This window comes from Lampris incognitus, chromosome 9 (assembly GCF_029633865.1).
Source record: "Lampris incognitus isolate fLamInc1 chromosome 9, fLamInc1.hap2, whole genome shotgun sequence".
Taxonomy (NCBI): domain Eukaryota; kingdom Metazoa; phylum Chordata; class Actinopteri; order Lampriformes; family Lampridae; genus Lampris; species Lampris incognitus.
In genome coordinates, this window is record NC_079219.1 from 8,970,636 (window position 1) to 8,990,799 (window position 20,164).

A 20,164-nucleotide genomic window follows, 5' to 3' on the forward strand; every position below is an offset into this window, starting at 1 on the left:
GCATGTGAAAACCCACCGCGGACACGGGGAGAACATGCAAACTCCACACAGAGGACCACCCGGGACGACCCCCCCCCCCCCCCAAGGTTGGACAACCCCGGGGTTCGAACCCAGGACCTTCTTGCTGTGAGGCGGCAGCGCTAACCCCTGGGCCACCGTGCCGCCTACAAACGGCTCTTGATCATTTATAAAGATTGCCTTTGCAGGTGGAGAACCTGAAGTCCAATTACAGATGAACTCCATCTAGGACACGTTGTAATACGACGTTCACCAAGCCTGCTGATAGCACAGATTAGAAAAAAGAAAAAAAAATGGATGCAGGAAGAGAGAGACTGGAAATGGGTGGATAATACAGCGCTTCAAAGGTAGCCTTCTTATGAATGAAATAAATGAAAGCCACTTTATTCCACATTTTATTCTTACGACGGATTGTATTCTTACGATGAGTGTGTCTTCTGCATTGAACCCGTCCTGTTGTATAGGAGCGGCGGGCCGCTGCAGCGCCTGGGGGACCGCCTCCAGCTCTTCTTCCCATTGCCTTGCTCAGGGGCACAGACAAGAGTGTCAACCCTAACATGCATGTCTTTTTGATGGTGGGGGGGGGAAACCCACGCAGACACGGGGAGAACATGCAAACTCCATACAGAAAGGGCCTGGGACGGCCCGGGGTTCGAACCCAGCACCTTCTTGCTGCGAGGCAACAGTGCTAACCACTGGGCCGCTGGGCCTTACACGCACTGTCATACTACTATACACATGCGAATGCTCCCCCCCCCCCCCCCGTTTCACACACACACACACACACACACACAGTGCTTGCTTTTGCCCATTGTGCAGGTTTTTGTACACTGGAGTCAGACAACCACCCATCTGGTTGGGATGAGGGAGAGGATTGTGAGGCGCTGGACAGCCACACTAAAAGACGGCACCGCATCCTATGTTCCCTCATGGATCTTCGCATCTGTCAGATACACACTGTTCAAATCCACTAGCAAATATTAGACCAAAATTAGATTTGAAATAGAGCAGGGGAATTGCATAATATGGGAAGACCTATCCGTGTCTGCCGATATGTCTGGGACGCTGACTAATAGCTGCATGGCTTCGCAACTGACCGTGTTCTTATTTCAAGGGGGTAATGATTTGATTTAACAGACGAAAGCATCGTTCTTGTGTCACATTATATTCATAATTGTTCCATTTCACGGTTTAAAACCACTGACCAGAACAGAGCAAGGTGGCAAGCCTCCCTATCATCATGGCAGTAATGTAGAGGGCAACCCGGTGTGGTAATATACATTAAGCTTAAAGAAAGATAATGAAAACAATTGTGTTGAAATGCTGAGGAAACGGGTGGCCAACACTGGGCACCTGAGGAGGGTCAACTGAAGGAGGCTGCAAAATGAAGCCGCCGGCATTTTATACAACGATACACAATTATGCAGATATACACATCACGCGTTTGAAAGCATCCAAACTGACCGTTGTCTACGGTCGTAAAGTATTGCTCTGAAGTAAAGTCTGCGAGGGATGTTCCACAATGTGTGACCCTCTTTTTAATGTGTCCCCCCCTTGTTGAAAATCGCAGACGAAGGTGCACGGTTAAGTGGCTGCGATGAAGAAATGGGTCCTGTCCGAAGAGATGTTCAGATGGCTGAGATGAACTCTTTAACAACTTCTTTCAAGGGTCTTGAAGATTTTAATTTCTGTAGAAGCCTTTTGGTTTGGGGCTGAAACAATAAAAGCACAGAATGTCAGCGAGAGACAGAAGAAAACAGACAGAGAAAGAGAAAGAGAACAAGAAACTATGAAGATAAAACAACACTGGTATAAAGTATAGTAAAGTTCTAGTATAGAACTAGTATAGTATAGTATATTATAACTAGCATAGTATACTATAGTATAGTATAACTAATATAGTATTGAAGTAGTAGAGTATAGTATAGTATAAAACTAGTATATTATATTATAGTATAGTATAACTAGCATAGCATAGCATAGTATAGTATAACTAGCATAGTAAAGTATAGAACTAGTATATTAGAATATAGTATAGTATAGAAGTAGTACAGCATAGCATAGTATAGTATAGTACAGTATAACTAGCATAGTACAGTATAGAACTAGTATATTAGAATATAGTATAGTATAGTATAGTATAGAAGTAGTACAGCATAGCATAGCATAGTATAGTATAACTCATATAGTATAGTATAGTATAGAACTTGTATATTATAGTATAGAAGTAGTATAGCATTGCATAGTATATTATTGTATAATATAGTATAACTAGTATAGTATATTATAGTATAGTATAGTATAGTATAACTAGCATAGTATAGTATAATATAGTATAACTAGCATAGCATAGCATAGTATAGTATAGTATAACTAGCATAGTACAGTATAGAACTAGTATATTAGAATATAGTATAGTATAGAAGTAGTACAGCATAGCATAGCATAGCATAGTATAGTATAACTCGTATAGTATAGTCTAGTATAGAACTTATATATTATAGTATAGAAGTAGTATAGCATAGTATATTATTGTATAATATAGTATAACTAGTATAGTATAGTATAACTAGTGTAGTATAGAACTAGTATAATTCATAGGTTAATCTGAGTTTGTATCTACAGGGAATCGTTTAAATTTTAGCTCTGGTGTGTGTGTGTGTGCGTGGGGTGTGTGTGTGTGCGTGTGTGGTGTGTGTGTGTGCGTGTGCGGTGTGTGTGCGTGCGTGTGCGGTGTGTGTGTGTGTGTGCGTGTGCGGTGCGTGTGTGTGTGTGTATGTGTGTGTGTGCATGTGTGTGTGTGTGTGTGTGTGCGTGTGCGGTGTGTGTGCGTGTGTGTGCGGTGTGTGTATGTGTGTGTGTGCATGTGTGTGTGTGTGTGCATGTGTGTGTGTGCGTGTGTGTGTGTGCGGTGCGTGTGTGTGTGTATGTGTGTGTGTGCATGTGTGTGTGTGCATGTGTGTGTGTGCGTGTGCGGTGTGTGTGCGTGTGTGTGCGGTGTGTGTATGTGTGTGTGTGCATGTGTGTGCGTGTGTGCATGTGTGTGTGTGTGTGTGTGTGTGAGTTTGTGTGACGGCGTTGAGTTTATCCAGGAAATGGTACTCACTGTTTGCAGCGGCAGAATCTACGCTTGGGATGACGTGTCTTCGTCTTCCGCTAATTTCAGCCAGAGGAACAAAACGAGACACAGAGCGTCAAAGCGAGCAAGAGAGCTGACATGTAATTCAGTCCACAAAACTGAAGAAATGCAAACATCAGCAAGGCCTCGGCCATACTTTTCTTTGTCGTTGGATGAGGACGATGGCGGGGATGAGAATAGAGATGACCGCCACACTACATATAGTCACCAACAGCCACACACCCATCGGCGCTCTCTCTGTGCACAACAAATACAGATAGCCACCATGTCACCCACGCTGAGAAGAAGGACTACAACCAATAGAAAATATTCTGTGGTGAAAGACTGTGACAACAAGGTCAGGCCTATGTTATGTTTCCTGTTCCCACACTTCCTGTGCTCACCTATCTTCAGCGTTAGCTTTGCTGACGTGCACGGTGTGCCATTTTGGCATAGCTCACATCTCCACTCCCCGCTGTGTTTATCACTCGCTTCCGGGATGGTGAGGAGGGTGGGGTCAGCTGCATGTCCGAGAGAGGGCTGGCCTGGCGGCTTTGGCGGGATCCATTTCACCTGCAGGTGAGAGGCCAGGTTATGGCCCAGACTGCAGCTCAGGTTGACCTGCTGGCCGGCAAATACATCTTTTTCTGGGGAGCTGAAAACTGGAGGGGGGGGGGGGGGGAGAGAGAGAGAGAGAGAGAGAGAGAGAGAGAGGAGGGAAAAGAACCAAGCAATTAACCACCAAACGTACAAACAAAAGAGAAAAGAGAAAGAAAGCCGCTTTATTTTGTCGTTGTGCAGATTAGGATGAACGTGTCTTCTGCATTCAACCCGTCCTATTGTATAGGAGCAGTGGGCAGCTGCAGCGGCCGGGGACCAACTCCACTTCTTCTTTCCACTGCCTTGCTCAGGGGCACAGACAAGAGTATCAACCCTAATGTGCATGTCTTTTATGATGGTGGGAGGAAACCGGAGCACCCGGAGGAAACCCACGCAGACAAGGGGAGAACATGCAAACTCCACGCGGAAAGGATCTGGGACGGCCCGGGGTTCGAACCCAGGACCTTCTTGCTGTGAGGCAACAACACTAACCACTGGGCCTTTAAGTTAGAGCTGAGCAATATATCAATGCAATAATCAATATCGCGATGTGAAACTGGATATTGTCTGGGATTTTGCTTATCATTAATATCCTGATATATAACGGCCGATCCACTGTGGCGACCCCTAACGGGAGCAGCCAAAAGTAGTAGTCGTAGTAGTAGTAGTAGTAGTAGTAGTAGTAGTAGTAGTAGAAGATAACTTAAATGTTGTCATTCTCTGGTCTTAAAGGCTTCAATACAGTAAAGGAATACAATTTTCCAAGCTTATTAGACTGCCCGCTTGGTCAGCAAGGATCATTTCTCAAAATGTTCTTACTCCCAAAATACTGTCATGTTATCACTATCAGGGTCAACAATATCTTGATATTTGGTTTTGTCAATATTGCTCAGTCCTACTTTGAGTTCCTTGTATCACCATCTCTGTATAGTGTGGAATCGGGGGATAGTGGAGCAGGAAAATAAGACAATTTCGCATGAAAAAAGGTTACCGGTCCGGTTTGTACCGGTTTGTACATGTAATTGTGTGAAGTGGTTGAGAATGGCTCTCCCTTCTTCAGCATTTCCTATCGGCAGGTTTTCCATGAAGGCCCCGAACCCCATCTGTTCCGGTATGGCCGTCCAGCGGTCAGCAGTGTAAGACTGGGCTTGTACAAAAGCCCATTGGCCTTTGCGTTTATAATTGTGTCTGTACTTGTTTACATGACGACATGGCCGGGTTAACCCACCAGGGGGCCCTGGGGCACACACGTCCATTGGGCCCCACCCCCCGCCCCGTCAGATAGGCTACGCAAACAATACTAAACATTGATGTAAAACTAATGCAGATACCCAACGTGGTAGTCCACGCTATGCCAGTCTGCATGGGATTCGGATGGCGACTACAAAGTACAACACAATTTTGAATCACAAAACAAACAGAGATGAGAATAGCAGCTCACAGCATCAATAGAGACTGTAGCTTGGGGCCCTGCATCAGTAGAGACTGTAGCTTGGGGTCCCACATCAATAGAGACTTTGTAGCTTGGGGCCCTGTATCAGTAGAGACTGTAGCTTGGGGCCCTGCACCAGTAGAGACTGTAGCTTGGGGCCCTGTATCAGTAGAGACTGTAGCTTGGGCCTGCATCAGTAGAGACTGTAGCTTGGGGCCCTGCACCAGTAGAGACTGTAGCTTGGGGCCCTGTATCAGTAGAGACTGTAGCTTGGGCCTGCATCAGTAGAGACTGTAGCTTGGGGCCCTGCACCAGTAGAGACTGTAGCTTGGGGCCCTGCACCAGTAGAGACTGTAGCTTGGGGCCCTGCACCAGTAGAGACTGTAGCTTGGGGCCCTGTATCAGTAGAGACTGTAGCTTGGGCCTGCATCAGTAGAGACTGTAGCTTGGGGCCCTGCACCAGTAGAGACTGTAGCTTGGGGCCCTGTATCAGTAGAGACTGTAGCTTGGGCCTGCATCAGTAGAGACTGTAGCTTGGGGCCCTGCACCAGTAGAGACTGTAGCTTGGGGCCCTGCACCAGTAGAGACTGTAGCTTGGGGTCCCACATTAATAGAGACTGTAGCTTGGGGCCCTGCACCAGTAGAGACTGTAGCTTGGGGCCCTGTATCAGTAGAGACTGTAGCTTGGGGCTCTGCATCAGTAGAGACTGTAGCTTGGGGCCCTGCACCAGTAGAGACTGTAGCTTGGGGCCCTGTATCAGTAGAGACTGTAGCTTGGGGCCCTGCATCAGTAGAGACTTTGTAGCTTGGGGCCCTGCACCAGTATAGACTGTAGCTTGGGGTCCCACATTAATAGAGACTGTAGCTTGGGGCCCTGTATCAGTAGAGACTGTAGCTTGGGGCCCTGCATCAGTAGAGACTGTAGCTTGGGGCTCTGCATCAGTAGAGACTGTAGCTTGGGGCCCTGCATCAGTAGAGACTGTAGCTTGGGGCCCTGCACCAGTAGAGACTGTAGCTTGGGGCTCTGCATCAGTAGAGACTGTAGCTTGGGGCCCTGCACCAGTAGAGACTGTAGCTTGGGGCCCTGTATCAGTAGAGACTGTAGCTTGGGGCCCTGCATCAGTAGAGACTGTAGCTTGGGGTCCCACATCAATAGAGACTTTGTAGCTTGGGGCCCTGTATCAGTAGAGACTGTAGCTTGGGGCCCTGTATCAGTAGAGACTGTAGCTTGGGGCCCTGTATCAGTAGAGACTGTAGCTTGGGGCCCTGTATCAGTAGAGACTAGCTTGGGCCCTGCATCGTGATGCAGGGTTGGAACAAATGTCCCTTGTAGGGTATGATTGGGGATCCCTACTATACGTGAACACAATACCCCTGACCTTTTGGGGCCCCTCATGGTCCGGGGCCCCAGGGCACTCGCCCGACATGCCCGGTCCGTAATTCAGCCTTGCATGACGATAATGATGACGATGATAATGAAACTTCCCCCATTTCTGATGTGGTGAATCTGAACTTTCCAGAAAATTAGCTTGTCTGGTCAAATAATTCTGAGGGGTGAAGAATTGTGAAATATTACAGCATAGATACTCGGCACACGAAGAATCCAATAAAAATTGTGTTGTCACACTTTTTTTGCGGGGTGGAAGCTCATTGTACCGCATTAAAATAAGTGGCGCCGGACAAGTGCATTAAGCCAATGAATTAGACATATGTCACACCCGGGGGACTGTTTCCTTTGTGACGGGGGAATGAGAACACTGGCAAACAGATTACTGTCTCCCATACTTGTCCTGAATAACAAGGAGGAAGGAGCAGAGAGAGAGACAGGAGATAAAACGAAATAAATGAGGAGGTGGCTGTAGCCACGGAGAACAAACAAAATGAAGAAATCAAGACGGATCCATTCTCTCGGGGTTTATCCGACAGGTCTGGGGCGCGTTACAGAGCCGAGCTAGACTCCCAACCCCCGACCCCCGACTTACGTTGCAGCACCTCCACACGTACGTTCCTCGACCACGTGAGGCCATTTTCGAATTCCAGGGCGCAGGTATAGTCTCCCCTGTCCGCCGTCGTCACCGTCTTTCTCCACAGAGACAGGTCGTTGGCCAGTTTGTTCTGCATACTCAGTCCTCTCTTCAGGCCTTCCTCCCAGACCGGAGAATCCCCCTGCTGGAGGGTGAAGAGCCTCTGCGGAGCCGCAGCGGGGACGCTCGGGGTGAAAGTCCAATGCCCTCCCCGCAGGCCCGCTGCTTTTAGGTCCTTCCAGGTGATGTGTGAGAGGAGGGAGCAGGGGACTTGGAGAGGGGTGGAGGAGACAGAGGCGTAGCGAGGAGATGAATCAGCCGGGGAGAGGTCTAAGTGGCAGGGGAGAGAAAAATATCTCTGCTTATTAGTTGTGACAGTAGCTCTGAGACACAGCATGATTTCCTACTGAAGTAAGATTAATGTGTGTATGGAGGTGTATGCGGTGGTGTAGTTGTATGTAACAAAAGCGGGTAAACTATGATTTTCAGTCAGCGGTCATCATTAGGAAACCAACCACATCTACCAATGTGGGCGATATTTTTGGAAAAGCATTACTTGATGCATTTTTTTTCATTTAAATAACACAATTCTCTGTGAAGTGTATCCGTCTGATAGCCTTGTTTACTTTGATGTGTACGGTGGGTTTGTGAATCAAGACTCATGTCAGTCCTAGAAAGGTAGGTAGACTGTAGCTTGTCAGCAAAGAGGTGGATTAAGGTGCGTTTAAGAGCGTTTATCCTTTGCTACACCACAGGGTATATATGCACACACGAAGGAAAAGACACGCACACGTGCACACGCACACGCGCGCACACACACACACACACACACACACACTCCACATAGCATCCAGATGTGGGCCACTTCAGGCAGTGGCCTTCTTCTGGCCCTGACGAAATGGATGTGAGCCTGAAGTGGCCCACATGTATAATAGCAAATATGGCCCAAATATACCAAATCAGATGTGGGCCTTTTTTGGCAAAGATGTGGTGCTCTGGGCAACATGTGATCTGGATGTGACCCTGAAGTGGCCCGTGTGGTAAATGGTGAATATGGCCCAAATATCACAAAACAAATATGGGCCACCTTTGGCAAATATGTGGCACATGCGGCATTGCTATGGCTCGGTTCTGGCCCAGATCTGGCAAACAGGAGCGGACCGCCCAAGTGCCATCATTCCACGCGGTGTGCGGGGCCGAATGAAAGTGTCGGGTGTGGGACGGGTCCGGGCCACAGCAATTTTGCTATCTTGGGACAAATTCCCTCCGACAGTCAAAAGGTGCAACAGCTTTAGAGTAACTCACCCAAGACGGTTACTGAAAGTTTGCCGACATATCGTCTGTTGTCACACTCCACAACACAGGTCCATTTTCCGTTGTCTTCGCCGGTGACCTTTGCGACAGTCAGAGTCCTTTTGGTGGCTCCCTGAGCGTTCTGCTCGGCAGTCATGTCCTTTCGCTGGGGATTCTCCCAGTGCATCGTCAGTCGTGTAGCCGTCTGTAGCTCTACATCGCAGGAAAGAGTCAGAGATTGCCCAGCTAAGACAGGGCCAGCTGGTTCTGCCACCACTGACAGTGGTAAGTGACAGGAGGGGGAATGAGAGAGGAGAAGATGATATTATCATTTTTTTAAGCCGACATACATGTGAGAGGTAGCTACCTTGTATAGCGTTCGGAGCATAAGCCACGGACACATACTGGAGACTCGTCCCAAATGGGGTTCGAACCCCCGACCTCTGGCAGGAAAGCCGGCATTCTTAGCTACTGACCTATCCAGCTGCTATACTAAGTAACAAAATTAAACAGAATCAGAACTGTCACAGACCTCTAAAATGTCCTCATCGTTTTGGGGTTCTCGGACTACATCGGATCCATTTATTTTTGGCCTATGGAGAACATGAACAGCTTTTTTGGATCCTGTTTGCCAATTATTCTGCTTCCATAATTTGACAAGGGAACAGATTTTGTGAGGGGAGGGAGTATGATTTGACTGACAGCTGATAATGACCAGCTATTTTTAGAAGAATGGGCATCGATATGCAATTGGCTAGTTTAATTTCGGTGGTAGAAGATGAATCATCTTCTCTCGGTCTTGCTCCCATTCGCTGGATATCTTTTTATTGTATTTTTTGTGTAAAAATTATTGTGTTTTTGCCGGGAGAGAAAAACAATCTCATAAACACAAAAATAGAGCAAAACACATATTTGTGCATTTCTTGGACATAGTGTTAAAAACACAGACATTAAGCGCAACTAAAAGAGGTAACGAAGGAAAATACATTTTTTTTTCATTTCAAGAGAATTTTAAATTGAGTGAAATCAGTAGAAGTGGTGAGGTTATTGCATATTTCTGTGTACATGGTAGTGAATTTCTAGGAATTATTGTGTTCACGGTGCAGATGTTGCACCACCGGCCGACTTCAGGAGCAAATTCAGCTTATGCTAAGCTAACAACTGCTAAAGATTTAATAATACAACTTCAGAACTCATCAAAATCCACTTCAGACCAATCCTCAAAAGCAAAAAAAAAGAGACCTTAGCTTTGTACACAGTTAAAAACCAATTATTAAAACCAAAAATGTTCAACATTTACACTTTGTATGTTTCAATTAAGTTTTATATGAGCATGTTTCACAGTTTTTATATTTCATATTTGTTGTTGGGAATAGGAATGGAGCACTATTTTTAACTAAAGCACTTATCAGCATGACTACATGGGCTTTCACCCATACAACCAACCATATTAAAATGTCCTTTAAAACAAACAAGTCCAAACAAAATATATAAAATATGGGATAATAATTACTGGGAGCCACTCAGAAAGCAATGTTTTCTAGGGCTCTGCGTCATCTTATCGGCTAGAATAATGACTTATGAAGGAAATATGTTTATTTTAATCCGTTTTAGTCAGAAAGCCTCTTTTGCTCTTAAACTATACACAAATACACAATCTTTGAAAGTAAAAAAAAAAAAATACACCTACTTGATTTTGTATTGTGAGAGGAATAGGCGTAAAAAGCTAAGACTTCAGTCTACATCCACTATGTATTATTTCTATTTGGAGATTATTGATCATTTGATTGAAGAACTGAAATAAAAATCTAGCTAGCTAGCTAGCTAGCTATGTAATGAGGAGGAATACCAAGACGCTTGTGCCAGGGCACCCCAGTTCCAACAGCTGCATGTTTTTTTTACTGAACCTAACCATTAAACTCAGATAGAAATCAGCAATACAATTTCCATGTCTAAAAACATTAAACATGACATAACAAATCATTCAACAATATATATTTTTTTTCAATTTGTAAATGTCTAATGTGTCTTTTATGCCTTTATCCATATCTCTTCTCAACTCCCACGAACTATGAAGGAGTGGCCTAATCATATTAACATTCATGAGCTGATCTTTGAGTGACGGGTAAAAGCAAGGGTTGATGGTAAGGGTGGGCGGGGTTGTTTCCTAATTTTTTTTATGATTTGACCTGATGGGCTGTATGTAAATAAGTCTTCCACTGACAAGCGTCTCAGAGAAAAAGACTGAAAAACACTAGGAAGAACTCTTTTAAAAGCTGAATCTACCTTGCGCACACACACACACACACACACACACACACACACACACACACACACACACACACACTCTAACAGTGGGGAAGTTGGTGGAACATGGCACCAGGTTTCGTCTCTTACCGTTGATAGCGGACAGCTGGTATCTGGTGGAGGAGATGGTACTGAAGCTGGTCCTCAACACACAGGTGAAGGTTTTGAAGTCCTCTGCTTGGATGTTTTCAATGACCAGGGAGTATTCATTCTTGGATATAGACACCTTGCCTTTCCATCCTTCCACACGGCAGAAGTCGAGTCAACACCATCATCACAAAACCCTGTTCTTTCACCTCTTTACCAAAATGACTCCACATATTTTAAACAATTGAAGGTTTCACTCACCGGTTGCGATCTTGTCCTGACCAAAGGGGTTGCGTGTTATCACGACAATGCTTGGCTCTGACTCAATCTGCCAGCTGATATACGTCTTGCCGGCGTCTGTTCCCTCCGTGGGCATAGGAAGGATGACCCTCTTACCCACCTGACCAAACACCCTCACATCACCTTCCGAAAGAGAAAATACATCACGCTCACATCATTCCCAATCTGCATGGTATCAAACTATTCCTGCCTCATAGGGATAATCGAGTGGCTACACGCCCCTGGTCCTGAAGTCTGCGTCCTACCTGTTGTTGACGCCGGCACAGTAATGATGATGAGGACAGACAGGACCTGAATGTTCATTTTGGACAGGTGTCTGAAAAATATAGGTAGAAATGCAATTAGTGGGTCATGACACGTTTCATAAATACCCTTTCAAACACCTAAAAGTGAGTTCTGATACAATCTGAGACGGCCCTGTGGTGGCCCGGCGGCCTGTCCAGGGTGTCGCCCCGCCTGCCGCCCACTGACTGCTGGGATAGGCTCCAGCATCCCCGCAACCCTGAGAGCAGGATAAGCGGTTTGGGTAATGGATGGATGGACAATCTGAGACGGTTAGAAGTCGAACGTCACACGGTTGTTCATCCACCAGTTCAGAAACCGGATGTGAGAATGCTAATGAATCGCTTGCGTTGGTACGAATGGCCCAATTTGTGATTTATTTGACCATATAAAATTGAGGTACAACTACATACGTAATTGAGGAGTTTGAATTAAGAGACATTTTGTGTCTCTCTCAGTCAGTCTTAATTGGAAATATTGGCCTGTTTACTGCAGTGTTACCAGACATTACAGATGTAAACAAGCCTTTCACAGCATCAGAAAACATCAGAAACACAGATTTAGTAATTTATTGCAAGTCACTATATTAAGAGACCTGCCAGTCAGTTTAGGAGTGACACTAGCCTGCCAATCGTGTGTTTCGGTAGCGGAGTGATCCCTTCGCTTACATCTGAATTAAGGATTGTACCTTTAAATTTGAACAGTTTGACGAAAAACATCTAACCTGTAAAAACTGCATTGATATGTGACACATCATGCTGTGAAGAAATCCTCACTTTGTCAGGTTTAATGGTGCTGGCGTGCCAAATTCTGTTGCACAAGAGTCAAACTCTGCTGTCACAAGAGTCAACTTACAGAGGGAGGAAGGGGTTTGTGGTGGTCTCAGATTTAGAGAGGTTTGCAGAGATGAAAGCGAGAAGAGCTGAGTAACACGGGAGTAGGAGGCCTGTGGTGGGCTTCGGATGAGAAGAAAGAAGAAGTGAGGGGAGAGAGAAGGGAGGGTGGATGCTGAGTTGTGGTGGGCCCTGATTTACTAAGGTGTAGATTCTTATCCCAATCCTCACCTCTTCTCCTCTTCCCCTGTCTCTCACACCCCCACTCTTCCTCTGCTGTTCCACGAAAGACGGATTTCTCCACGCTTAAAGACAAGAAAAAAAGAGACCACAAGATGAGTACTGTCGCCTAGTGTGGTAGAGGGTACATCTCTCGTCATCTCTTTTCTTTGTCTCTGTCTCTCCTTTTCTCTCTGCCTCTGCCTCTCTCTCATCTCTGTGCCCTGTGTTTCATGATCACTGAAAAAAAAAAATCTCATCAGAGGGTTTTTTTTTGCACCTATGTTGACGTTATACATCAAAAGAAGAGATACGCGCCTGTAAATTGTTTTCATATCAAAAACTTATTTTATTTAACTTTTTGAAAATCATGATACTATGCACCACAAAAAATACATTCTGACTTTTTTTTTTTTTTTTGAGTGATAGAATGAATTAAGCTCAAGACAAGCCAAAGATCAGATCAAGATTGAAACCAAAGCTGGGTCAGGTCTCGCAGTGAGATAAACCTTATTTGTGATCAGTACAGAAATATTAAGTCAGGTCTTTCAAATGTGATATGAAAACTAAAATAAGGTTTTTTGATTCTTTGAAGACTTCAAAGCATGGTGCAAGAAAGGGGACACCGGGCTAGAGATTGCATCTGGTAATTTGCACACAGCTTTTGATATTTTTTGCAACAACATGAGTAGATATGGAAATATTAGGAGGCTCAAATCCAAAACAAGTTCAGAAGTTTTCAAATGCACGAAATGTCTACAGACTGGGTCAGCATTCAGGTGGTCGTATTCGCTGGAAATGTGTGCTTACGTCTTTACAATTCAACTTTTGTGATTACACTATAAGTTTTGAGGTTTAGTGCCCTTTTCTTGTGCAGAGATGTCAAAAACTCTCAGGGAATGGTGACTATTGTCTTGTTTATTATTATGAACTTCTAATGTGTACACGATAAATAAAATGAAAATTGCCCCTCAAGACTGAAATGTTTTTGGCTGAATGGGTTAGATGGACAAAAGATAGATAGACTGACTGATTGACATGCCATCGCTGTGTGTGTGTGTGTGTGTGTGTGTGTGTGTGTGTGTGTGTGAGAATTAATTAATTGTAAAGCGCTTTGAGTGGCTGTTGCAGCTAGAAAAGCGCTATATAAAATACAACGTGATTGATTGATTGAACGAATTGCTCAAAATGATTTTGAATCAGAATCAACGCTAATATGAACACGAATGCGAACACGTCGATCGTTATGGAGTCTCAAGCCAAAGCATTTCAGTGAGAGCAAAACGTTTCCATAAAGAGACTCGCACAACCGAGACCCTTGTTGCAACACGAAATAAAAATAAAAAGAGAGTTTGGGTGGAGTCCGTTAAAATGGGGAATCGTGTAAAATGCGCCGCATAAAGATTGTCGCGTCATAGCGCTTAAAATGTTACAGCCAATCGCAATGACTGATCTTGCAACGTCGCTCCGATACCGATATGTAACAATAGTTTTGATTGGTCTGAAGTTGCTATGGTGTTTCTCTTCTCCCCCCCTCCCCCAATTGTATTTGACCGCCCTACTCATCACATCCGGCTTCCCACCCATAGACACGGCTGTGTCTGTGGAAACGCCCGGCCAAGCCGGAGGTAACACGGGGACTCGAACCGCCGACCCCCGGTGTTGGTGGGCGAAGTACGTCAGAGAAGTCGTATGGTAAGTGAGCGTGACATAGCAGATGTCCCTCGTCACTGATGTAAACTACTAATAAGACACGTTAGCCCCTAGCTAACGGGTCTGACCCTAGTTAACGGGTCTGACCCTTTAGCCGAGCGGTTAGTGACGTCGCCTTGTGGTGCAGTATACCTCGTATCGGATCCCGCACCGGGCAAGAAAATAACCGGTTATACTGATGAGGCGATAAAATGATTATAAGTAAGCTTATAAACAAAGCAACGTCTTTATGAACAATGTTTTGACGGACTCTTTCAAACCAAGAAAGTTGAAATTTAAAAAGAAACTGATTTTTGTAAAAAAAAAAAAGTCGTTTAGGTACCGGCCCATTTTAGCTCAACTCGGCTAGAACGGACCACGATTTTCAGCTAAAATAGGCCACATACACACACACACTCTTACAAAGAAATACCACTAATACTTCTACTAGTACTACTACTTCTGCTACTGCTACTACTACTTTCGGCTCTTAACAGAAATTGAGGGCGCAAACAACGGGGAAGGAGCCTCAGAACAAGGCCAAGCCCCCCCACCACCACCACCACCACCATTTAACAAGCACAGTCCACATCAATGACATTCCTACCAAAAAGAACAAAAAACAACCAAAGGGAAAAGAGCACAAAGCAAGAGCTGCAAATACCCCTGCAGGGCCTGACCAGAGAGGGTATGGTGATGTGGATGACCTGAAGGGCTGGGTGTGCTGTTGTCAGTGCAGCTCACGGTGCTCCGAGAGCCGTGGAGAGGATAATGGCCTCTGTGATGCTGATGGTTACATCTGCAAAGGCTGTGTTTGAAGGGAACACAGGACAAGACCTCACAAGACCTGACCAGATCAGATGTTCAGACCTAGCTACTGGAAATGCTTTTTGGTGGTGGTGTTTTTTTTTTTTAATCAAAGATGTTCTGATTTTTAACAAAATGTTTGACAGATGTGACACAAGCGTGCACCTACACACACACACACACACACACACACACACACACACACACACACACACACAAACACACACACACACACACACAGTCACACACAGTCCAAAAGGAGGAGAAGAAGAAAGCTGCTTTATTTTGTCATTGTACGGGTTACAGTGAAATTTGTCTTCTGCATTTAACCCATCCTATTGTATAGGAGCAGTGGGCAGCTGCAGCACCCGGAGGACCAACTCCTGTTCTTCTGTCCATTCCCTTGCTCAGGGGCACAGGTAGGAGTATTAATCCTAACAATGCACACACACAAACACATACACACAAAACTAGGGGCAGTGGGCAGCCGCCATGCAGCGCCCGGGGACCAACTCCAGTCCGTCTTGCCATGCCTCGGTCAGGGGCACAGACAGGAGTAGTAACCCTAACATGCATGTCTTTTTGATGAACAGACGCAAAACCCGACACGCACACACAGACAGCTAGCTATACAGTCCCACAGAGACGCGCACGCATGCATACCCACACGAAAAACAGACACAAAGGCACCAATGTGCAGAAACACACATCCATACAACATGACTAATTCATTTTTAAATGCATTTTTCAATGAAATATTTGTTCAGCTTTTTATTGCATGAAATGTATTTACGGTGTTGTTACTATGGCACACCAAAATAAATAGCTAGTGTCAATTTACTGTAGAAATTAAAACGATTTCAGCTGAAATGACCTATTAGCCCATTTTACCCGAACATTGTGTCGTGGCTTAAGAGAGAATCTGCGGCTACTTTAACTCTCACGATTCCAAAACAATTATACTTTATACTTTATACTCACATTTTTTTAACGAATAAATATTTAAGAGATCTATGGCAATTCATAAAAATATCGTCGGATCTCATGCATAACTTATTTGATGATCTTATATATTTACCAGAAAGTGGCCCATTTTCGCTGACTCCACCATTCTAGTTTGCTACATAACACACAGTGCAGAAGTTCCATCCCATCTTCAATGGATGGCACAATGAGAAATACTATATTAAATGCTGAGAGCAATGTGTTGATATTTACTGATAGGCGAGAGCACAAACAGGAACGGAAAAACCGCACCATAACGTCACATCACTGAAAAACTTTTTTCTTCCTTATTACACCGAAATCAGAGATGAGTGTGTTTAAAAAAAAAAACTGCACAGAGAACGGTGACTGTGTCAAAGTGATGGTAACCAGACGTGCAGAGACATCAGAAATCACACCTGTGGAGCTAACCCAGAAACAGTTGATCATCTCTGCGGTTGGGGTGTGGGGCAGGGGTGGGGGGTACTGTAGTGGGGAAATGAAAAGGAGAATGAGTTGAATTAAGCAAATAGAAAGAAAAAAAGAAATGGAGGATCAAGTCTGGATTGCAGCATGCATTGTGATTTCAGTTTAGCTCCTGTGAGCGGCGAAGCGCTTACAGGGGGGCAGTTATAGGCCGAAAATTTGACGGCCTACTTTCGTCTGTCAACAAGACACACGTATACAGCACATGTCTCGTTGCGCTTGAGTCGGGGCAGCAAAGTTATCGGCCCATATTTTCCTGCACCTGAGGAAAGCAGAACGGTTAAATGCATAGCCGAGTTGATTGCTCCTGCAGCGTGAGGCAGGAGTAGGGCATGCACGAGTAGAAGTTGGTAGTATTCATGAACTACGGTGCATGTCACCTGCTTGTGTTGTTTTCATAACTGCATTTCTAGAGCAACACCACAGGAAAGAGATGGAGGGGGAAAGGTCGGTGGAGTGCAGCTGTATTTTCATAATGATGATACAATGTGAAATCGAGGAGCGGAGGCAGCGTTACAGGGCCTCGCTCTGCAATGCCTTGCCCTTAGGGTCTGATTAAAAGCTTTTTATTCGTTTATCTGGGTGGAAAAGTGGAGTCTGGATTCATATTTTGTGCACTGTGTGCGTGGTGGCGCCGCATCGGCACCAGTCAGCAGTGCCGCTTTTAAATCTTAAGCGTGCATAAAGTCAGACAGGTGGAATTTTAACACGGAGAAGCGAAATGTTTTTTGATTCGATGAAAGCGAAGCAAAAAGTTTTATTTAACTTTACACAGCTGATGTTGAGCGGACAAAGTTACATGTTGCGCTCTCACATTCAGTTTAGATCAAATGTTTTCTGAGGTTCACTTGTGTGCCTTTGGTCATAATATATAAGTATTAATAAGTAATTTATACACACACACACACACATATATATGTATGTATGTATATAAATTACTTTTTGTCAGTAGAACTTACTATGGTCCAAAATTAAACCTCTATCTCTGAGCTTAGATTTTAACTATCCAAAATAACTATTAGGTTTGATTATGTGACATCATATGACAACTGACCAAGCAACATCTTTACTATGATGACCCCTTTTAAGTACTATAGTACTGTCTGTCCTCACCACCTGCCACATGGATGCAAAACAACTTTTAAAAACTCAACGGTGATAAAAAATGTGAAATCGTAAGTCATTGGCCTAGACTCCCTCACCCACACAACCCAGGATTTTATTCCCTAAAGTCCATCGTTACCCCCCACCCCCACCCAAGTTTGTAACCTCGGAGTCATCTCCAATCCCACCCCTTTATTCCTGGCCCATGTCATGCAGATCACTAAACCAGCCTTCTTCTTCCACCTCCAGCCTCGCTGTCACCTATTGCTGCAGAAACAATCCTTCATGCATTCACAACATCAGGGCTTGATTGCTGCACCAGCATCCTTTACCGTACCACCAACCCAGTCCGCAGTTAACTTCAGTATGTACAAAACCCCTCCTGGCGTTTTTATCTCTTAACTTTATTGCCATTTCTCGTCTCTATTATTAACAGTTTTGTTTTGCTCGTCTGTCTTTGCCTCCAATGTAAATCTGGTGCAGTATTATTGTTGCTACTATAGCTCTGTCTCTACGCCTGCTAATATTAATCACTGGGTTCATTCGTTCAACAAACACCACATTCACGTTAACCAACACAAAACCGTGCAAGTTCTGTTCAGGGTAGGTTGACCCTTGTCCTATGTGACAAGTATGGTATAATTAAACAGTGTACTTACAAAATGATGTAATGTCAGGAGTCGGTTGACCTCCTCAAGTGATCGACAGCTCGGCGTTGAATGATGAATTGCCAAAGAACAAAACTTCTTTTTGAGCTCCGCCGCACCTCCTTCTCGACCGATTGGCCTGAAAAGAAGCGTACGGTTAATGGTTAAACCCTGTGTCAAAATAATGACCTTTTGATTGGCTGTCGAGAGGCAGAGGGAGGTACTTTTTCACCAGATTTCCTTCCCTGTCCCAAAGCTGTTTAGGCGACGAGGCTTCCTCATTTGCGAGGCCTAAAATGTCCATCGTGATACAAGGTCACACAAAGACGTGTCGCAGTTTAAATATTTTAGTTTGTTGAATGTAAAGAGTGATGTTTATTTTACGCTATAATTTGTCAATGAAGTGCACACACACACACACACACACACACACACACACACACACACACACAGTCAATCAGTAAAGCAAACATAAAGGAAATGCATGAGGACAGACGTACGTTCATATTTACATACTCATCATACTTAATCAGAAATGAGCTAACACTTCTGCTTCTCAGCATCTACCTCTGTTTTCTGCAGATATATGTCATGTCCTGCGACACACCACCCGAGAACATCCATCACAAACTCCGTTGAAGGCCACTGTGAACTCGCTGCCCGACTTCAACCCATTACAAACCACACACAAATGGCTATTAGTGCGATTACTGGTATGATGAACTGTAATTGCTAAGTCGGCTTTCTACTTGTCGATTATAATTGCACCGATCCAGCCCCAGAATTAATTAGAGGAACTGAAGTGAACCCAGTCATGTCAAAAGCAGAAAAGAGAGAAAAAAAATTGCAAATGTTTCTGAAAGGAAAAATTTTGATTTCACTTAAAGGCTGCGGGTGGAAAGACATGATCTGGGCTGAATTCGCTGACGAGATGTTCCTCTTGTATTGAGGGAATTTACTCGGTAGTCATGTTCAAATCCAAAGAACACAATTAGCCCTTATCATGCACAGGAGACTGTTACCCTCACAATTATCTTCATACACAAAGAGACAAAACCACTAGTTCTGCACAGGTTGACACACCATTCAATTCAGTTTCGAACAACTCTTTACCTTTTTTCTCGCTCTCTGATGGATATTGGTCATTGCATCACTTACGCTGATGATGCTCAATTTACAATTACAGTTTACAATTTCTTTTAGCAGACGTGTTTATCCAAAGCGACGCACATCTGAGAGTTAATGCAACACAAGCAAGGATCTGGTCAGGAGGCGATCAGCTAGTAAAAAAGTTACCTCTTTTACTTCTAGGTGTTGAAGTTTCAGCTATTTCGCTGCGGTGAGGACATTGTGAGATATGGGGGCCTAAACGGGCAGTAATTCAGTGCGTCAAGCTTCAAACAGAGACACGAACGCATCTTTAAGTTGTACAAATCCTCCCGGCGGCAAACTCTAAAGTTCACAATCCAGGATAGTCCATAGAGTGTATGAAAAAAACCCCAAAACAAAACCTAAAATAATTCTGAGCCTAATGTAATTTTCCCTTGCGGCGTAGACTGAATCCAGTCACACATGAGGATGTAAAGATTCATGATTGACTAGGAAGCAACAGGAGAAATCTGTCCTTGTTTGAATGATGAAGACAATTAAAGTTTAAAGTCAACTGTCACCACTGGACCAAACAACATCAGACCACTGATGATGGTTTGATGGATGAAACGTTTGTCCAGGTGATCAGAATAATCAACAGCAGGTGCCTTGCATAACTTTCATTGATTTATTGTTTTGTGGGATTTCTGATTTATTCTCTTGCTATTGTTTATTATTTCCTTACATATAATTATTGAGGGCTGAGAGAGCCAGTGTATGTGCATTACATTGCATTTGAAGGTGCATGGTACTTTTTACATGCATACAGCAATAAAGTGTAC

At 44.3% G+C, this 20,164-nt stretch overlaps 1 protein-coding gene across 3 annotated transcripts; it reads right to left on the reverse strand.

The window, feature by feature from the left end:
* Nucleotides 1-623: 623 nt before the first annotated feature.
* Nucleotides 624-18,372, reverse strand: cd4-1 (CD4-1 molecule). Of its 3 annotated transcripts, XM_056286151.1 has the most exons (11): nucleotides 18,246-18,372; nucleotides 12,526-12,599; nucleotides 11,425-11,495; nucleotides 11,141-11,302; nucleotides 10,883-11,032; nucleotides 8,498-8,761; nucleotides 7,151-7,522; nucleotides 3,541-3,798; nucleotides 3,294-3,394; nucleotides 3,125-3,174; nucleotides 624-1,730 (listed from the first exon to the last, which is right to left on the reverse strand). In XM_056286151.1, the coding sequence occupies exons 3-11, from the start codon at nucleotides 11,480-11,482 to the stop codon at nucleotides 1,700-1,702; spliced, it is 1,446 nt and encodes a 481-aa protein (XP_056142126.1). In that variant the 5' UTR covers nucleotides 11,483-11,495; nucleotides 12,526-12,599; nucleotides 18,246-18,372; the 3' UTR covers nucleotides 624-1,699. The 3 variants fall into 3 exon arrangements, with proteins under 3 accessions (XP_056142126.1, XP_056142127.1, XP_056142128.1); XM_056286152.1 differs by lacking the exon at nucleotides 12,526-12,599; XM_056286153.1 differs by lacking the exons at nucleotides 12,526-12,599; nucleotides 18,246-18,372 and adding an exon at nucleotides 12,317-12,473.
* Nucleotides 18,373-20,164: the final 1,792 nt, after the last annotated feature.